Genomic DNA, 6,096 nt, shown 5'->3' with positions numbered 1-6,096 from the left:
CATCACGCAACAATCAGTTACTTCTTATTTCGACAAGCGAGCATGGCTTATTGTATCCCAAGAGTATAGCTTGGAACGAATGCTCCGATGCCTTATTGGTTGTGTTATTGTAGCATCAAGAGATGAACTCAATGAACATAGCACTGACCAATACTAAGAAAGGCTGTATAAATGTTTGAAAGGTCAGAGATATTTGATAGTGATTGATGATATATGGAACACTATTGTTTGGGATAGTGTACAAAGATATTTTCCGGATGATAATAATGGGAGTTGTATACTATTGACTTCTCGGCTTAAAGAGGTGGCTAAATATGCTAGCTCAGGTAACTCTATCATTAACATGCCTTTCTTAGATGCCGATGAAAGTTGGAGTCTCTACTGCAAAGTGTTTGGAAAAATTAAATTTCCTTCAAAGTTTGAGCAAATTGGTAGAGACATAGTAAAGAAATGTGAAGGATTACCTCTAGCTATTACTGTAATAGCTAGTCTTCTCTCCAAGACATTGGAGGATGAGGAAAAGTGGAAAAATGTTGCAAAGAGTGTAATGGGTGATTCTAATGATGCATGTTCCAGAATATTATATCTGAGTTACAACCAATTACCACACCACTTAAAAGCTTGTTTTTTGTATTTTGGAGTTTTTCGGGAAGACTATGAGATCCCCATGAAGAAGTTGGTTAGGTTGTGGGCAGCAGAGGGATTTTTGAGGGTTGTGAAGCATGTGAATATGGAGAAAGTGGCTATGGAATGCTTGCAAGATCTTGTTGATAGAAGTCTTGTTATAATTAGCAAACATAGTTACAATGGGGAAATGAAGAGAATAAGGATCCATGATCTGTTACGAGATTTGTGCTTGAGAGAAGCTAGACTTGAAAATCTCTTGAATATCAATGGAGCTAAAAAACCTTGTCGTTGGATAAGTCATACATCGGGATCTTTCTATAATGAAATATTCAAGTTTGAAGATGAGTGCTTTCACAAATCTCATTCCTTTCACTTAAGTAGTCATCTTTACTATTTTTGGAATGCAGATGTGAAACGTCTATTTTCACACTTGAAACTACTAAGAGTAGTAGACATGAGAAATAGATTTTGGGATGCAATTATAGACCTAAATGTGTTTGCAAATCTTGTTCATTTGAGATACTTAGCTTTGTATACAAATGACTATTGTGGTGTAAACCTCTTTGAGCATTGGTATAATATGCAAACTTTTATTGTTAGTGGGGATGGTGTTATATTGTATTCCTCTGAGCTATTTGGAATTTGGAAAATGCCACTATTAAGGAATTTTTGTATTGGAAGAATTTGTTCATTAGAAACTCCGTCGGTTGTTTATAGAAACTTAGAGAATATATCTTGGTTGGAGTCTAAGTTATGTACAAAGGATTTGTTTACAATGATTCCGAATTTAAAAACATTGGGGGTTGATGGTGGATACTATGTTAATAGTCCATATTGTTTTTATAATTTTGTGCACTTGGAGAAGCTTGAGAAACTAAGTATCAGAAGGTGGATGAATCTCAACCTTGTTATATGTAGTAGCATCCCATGGACAACTAGTTTACCAAATCTTAAGAAGCTCAGCTTGTTGAAGTGTAATCTGCAGTGGAGTGAGCTGAGCGCTATTAGTATGTTGTCTAATCTGGAGGTTCTAAAATTGATAGATGCTTGTGAAGGTCCAGAGTGGGAGACATCTGATGGAGGGTAAATTTCCGATATTGGAATGCTGTGTGTGACCATTTCCCTATGCTTGAATGTTTAGAGATTAGTGAGTGCTATTGGTTGAAAGAAATCCCTCGTAGTTTTGCCGATATCACCACACTAGCATTGATTCAGATAAGCTATTGTAGGGATTCCCTCCTGGCTTCTTCAAAGTGGATTCAAGAAGAGCAAAACAACAACTATGGAAATGATGCCCTCCTTGTTCGTTCCAATAATATTTTGGTCTCTTTCTATCCCTATGATATATCTCTCACCATTTAACATGCACTTCATACTACTTGAATTTTTCCTGGCTGTAGTTGCAATGGATTATCATCTATCTCATCTGTTTTCTCTTACTTCATCTCAATTCTCTCTATCTCATATTTCCTTACCCATCTAACTATTGTGTGTTCACCTTTTCTTTTTACTGAATTTTTTGTTTCCAGACTTAATGGTGTAAGTGGTTTGAGGAGGAAGAGAGTAATGAATGAATAGCAGAATGTAGGTATGAATCTGTTTTGTTAATTGTTTGTACAGATTTTGAAAATTTCTTTGCAAGAAAGGCAAGAGGTGAAAACAAGCAGATACTTGTACAAAAGCGAAGCTGAAGCCTTGTTAAGATTAACCCACTTTAGTTTTCGACAGCAAGATAAATATCCCACAAAAAAAAAATATGAAAAGAGTTTAGGAAAAAGAAAATTTGAAATTCTTGGACAGAAGGGCGATTGTTATTACTCTGACATTTCGTCGAACAGGTGTCATGCAACTTCAAATTTCAAGGAGCTTCTGACATGGAGAGAGTGACTATAACTGGTCCCCTTTCATGGATTTTCCGGCAGGTGGGTTGTCGTCAATGAGGATTTCGGAGTCAGCAGTGGCTTCAGGGTTCGGCGGTTGTTGAGTAGCGTTCATGAACTGCTGATCCATGTCTCTCAGCCTAGTCCTCACCACACTAGTCACCAAAACTGCAATAGAAAAACGAGAATAAATAACGCGCCCATCATCTACCGTGACGGTGAAGAAATTGACGAAGAAGAAGATCGGAAAAAAATACCGGCGGCAGTTCCGATGGTCCAGAGCCAAAGGATCTTTACTCCGGGTCCTCTGTCTTTCCACATTTTTACCTTGCCCTCAGGGTTTGAACATCAAGGTGCCCTATTGGTCTAAACTCATATGAGTCGATACTAAAATATGAATTGTGTTGTGTTAGTTATTAATAACAATCATTATTATATAGAACATGGTCCACACCATAAATAAAATATATATGTTTAATATATTAAAAATATATTATTTGTATATGTAAAGTGTATTATTTAAATACTAAAAATATATTATTATATCAAATAATGTACTTTTAGTGTATATTAAAAAAAATATAAAGGTCAAATAAACCTTCAAACTTTAGCGATTTGTACAATTAAGCCTCCAACTTCAAAAAGTTTCAATTAAACCCTCAAATTTGTCCTTTTTGTTACCTGTAATTGCAAGTCAATTGGAGTTCCGGCATTTCTAGATTAGCTACATAGCATTCCTAGTAAAACACTTTTAATTATAAAGAATTTTACATTAATATATGTAATAGTGTTAGTGTGTTACAGACGTAACTACTACTACTAATAATAACATTAATAAAATACTTTAGAAACTGTAGTAAAGATTACACCTGGGAAGTAAAATGTTCATCATCCTTGACAGTAACATTCATGAATGAAATCACAGGCACAACAAGCTTATATTGCGCCAGGGTTCACAATATAACAATTAACAAATTAAACTAGTTCCTATTTGCAAGTTGCAACTAAGTAACAAGCATATTAATGAACATATAAGAAGAAGAAGAAGAATCTGCTGCAGCAACTTCTAACACCACAATGTCTTTTTGGTGAATCCGATCCCATATTAAAAACCAAGACGGCTCCACCCCTGCCTGCCTGCCTGCCCGCCCGCTAAATGGAAGCTATCCCCGGCTTCTTTACGCAATCTTCTCTGTAGAGTATGCGCCTATTCTTCGATGTGTAGTAGCGATAGATAACGCTCTGGAGGCAATGCCTTACACATGACACATCATATGTCTCCAAAAACCTTAGGTCTGTTTCTCTCGACTTCGTGCCCGCGAAATGCTTGTACTCTTCCAACACAGACGACAAACACCAATTCTGCAGTTTCCTCAGGCACCCAACTAAACACCCGGTTCGGTGCTGCAAACATAAATAGTGCTGGGTTAAAGTCATATTAGACTCATTTGATATTAATTGCACTTTTCGTCCTTAAGTTATAGGGTAATGTGTAATTGTTGTATTCGTTCCTCTACTTGTTGGTCGTGTTCTCTTCTCGTCCCTACTTGTTGGTCGTGATCTCACTTCTCGTCCCTAAGCTATAACTAACTTTGCAAACTTCGTCCCTAATGTTTTGTTAGAGAAGGGACAAAATTTGCAACGTCAATTATAGCTTAAGGATGAAAAGTGAGCACAACCAGAAAGTAGGGACGAATACTACAGTTACCATATAACTTAGGCAATTTTGCCTTAATCAAACTATCAAGTTTGAGATTATACATTCAATTATACACTTCTATAAGAATATAAGTTGACAATAATCAGTCCAGGGTAGACTATGTATTATTCATATTCATAATAATCTATAATCGCAAGCCACAATTAAAATGGCTGTCACGAGATTTTACCCAACGAGACCAATGTCAGAGCACAATATAGTCATATATTCTGGCAGGTGAATGAACAAAGAGGATGAATTTGACCAGTACCTTTCCACGCTTGCAATGGATAAGGACTGGATGATTTCTCACATCTACACAATTAAAGAAAGAAATTCATTACAAAGAGAAAAATAACAGAAAAGATTGATAATCAACAAATGAGAAGAATGATAAGATTGAATACCAATTAAAACTTTCACAGCCTCGGTTATGGTAGTCATGGGAATAGTGGATGGCTCCTGAAAGGAAAAAAAAAAATAAGGCGCTACCAATATTACAAAACCCGAAAATGGCAATGCTTGTGGAATGGTAAGTTGGTAACTTATGTTTTTCTTTTTGTTCTTTCCACATAAAGAACATAATTCAATTCTGAAACACCAGTATGTGCATTCTCATTAAAGATATGGAAAAGCTTAGAAAAACAAAAACAGATCAAAAAAGGCTAATTCAGAAATGAACACTAATTAAAACAGATCTCTTTAAAGAGATATATATATATATATATATATATATATATATATATATATATATATATATATATATATATATATATATAAAAATATATATATATAAATATATATAAATATATATATATAAATATATATATATATATATATATATACTTATTTGCCTATACAAATCTCTCTTCCAAAGAAAAATGTATTTCTAGAATTCAAAAAGTGAATTCCTTAATGCCAAAACTTGCAGTCTCATAACAACAAATTCTCTAATTTGTTTGAAAGTGAATAGTTAATACAGTACTAATAAACATCATTAGAAGAATAAAAACAATACCTTCGTGCCATCTATTCCGAATTGGAAAAGCTTAATATTGTTGAGTCGAAGAAACTCCTTATTCTCATCCGGGTAAGGCTCCTGGCACAAATATCTGCAATCAAAAACACCATAAAATCAAGAAATGGAGAAATGGGTCAAACGAGAACAATGAATATAATGGATTTAAATAATTATTAAAGAAAAAGAAAACAAGAATTGAAGAAAACAAGATACATACATTACAGAGCGGAGATTGAGGGAGTGAAGAAAGGGGAAATTGGAGGATTGGGGGAATCCTGATCGGTAAATGCAGTAAGCTTCCACAGCGGAAAAATTGGGCGGCGGAGCCATCAAAACCCCGTCGTGAGCTATGCTCCGATTCTCATCTTCTTCTCCATCAAGAATCAAACCCATTGCCCCCTTTTCCTCTTTCTTTTTCTGCTCCCCCGGGGAAAAAAATAAAAAGCTGAAAATCAAATGCCCAAGAAGAAGAAAAAGAGGGTTTGTTGCTGTTTTGGTACGACGGGGATGGAGGAAATCGGAAGAAGCGTCGAGGGTTGATTCGAGTTTTGGAAGCTTTTTTATGAATTCTAAGCAAATTGAGGTGTTGGTTAGGGGATTCGTCTCCTCAGCGGAGTTCCCATTTATATACAAATATACAGATCATCCGGAGCCAAACAAAATAAGCATATCTCTGTCCCGTAAGGGCAGCCAAGTGGTAAGAGAGTTACACCTGTCGTCTGAGAGGTTGTGGGTTCGAACCTCAAGCATCTGGGTTTGAGCCGATAAGCTACGGATAAGTTAATTCAAAAATAAGTATATCTCTACTATTATGTATACATATTTAAAATTTCTATTTTTAATATTTGTTGATTTTGAACTCTGAGAGG

The 6,096-nt window shown here is 35.4% G+C and overlaps 2 protein-coding genes and 1 long non-coding RNA gene across 3 annotated transcripts; 1 reads left to right on the top strand and 2 right to left on the bottom strand.

The window, feature by feature from the left end:
- The first annotated feature begins 343 nt into the window (after positions 1-343).
- Positions 344-1,714, top strand: LOC115996115 (putative disease resistance RPP13-like protein 3). Its single transcript, XM_031235258.1, has one exon. It carries the CDS (start codon positions 344-346, stop codon positions 1,712-1,714), a length of 1,371 nt encoding a protein of 456 aa, XP_031091118.1.
- A 498-nt stretch (positions 1,715-2,212) lies between these two features.
- On the bottom strand, positions 2,213-2,894 carry LOC115996733. Its single transcript, XR_004093664.1, has 2 exons — positions 2,765-2,894; positions 2,213-2,675 (listed from the first exon to the last, which is right to left on the bottom strand). It is a non-coding gene; the product is annotated as an uncharacterized LOC115996733 (long non-coding RNA).
- Positions 2,895-3,333: 439 nt separating this feature from the next.
- On the bottom strand, positions 3,334-5,830 carry LOC115996732 (tyrosine-protein phosphatase DSP3-like). Its single transcript, XM_031236107.1, has 5 exons — positions 5,445-5,830; positions 5,225-5,318; positions 4,614-4,668; positions 4,478-4,521; positions 3,334-3,911 (listed from the first exon to the last, which is right to left on the bottom strand). The coding sequence occupies exons 1-5, from the start codon at positions 5,618-5,620 to the stop codon at positions 3,660-3,662; spliced, it is 621 nt and encodes a 206-aa protein (XP_031091967.1). The 5' UTR covers positions 5,621-5,830; the 3' UTR covers positions 3,334-3,659.
- Positions 5,831-6,096: the final 266 nt, after the last annotated feature.

Source organism: Ipomoea triloba, chromosome 11 (genome assembly GCF_003576645.1).
Source record: "Ipomoea triloba cultivar NCNSP0323 chromosome 11, ASM357664v1".
In the NCBI taxonomy this organism is placed as follows: domain Eukaryota; kingdom Viridiplantae; phylum Streptophyta; class Magnoliopsida; order Solanales; family Convolvulaceae; genus Ipomoea; species Ipomoea triloba.
Note: the sequence above shows the minus strand (reverse complement) of the source record. Positions and strands in the feature narration are given on the sequence as shown.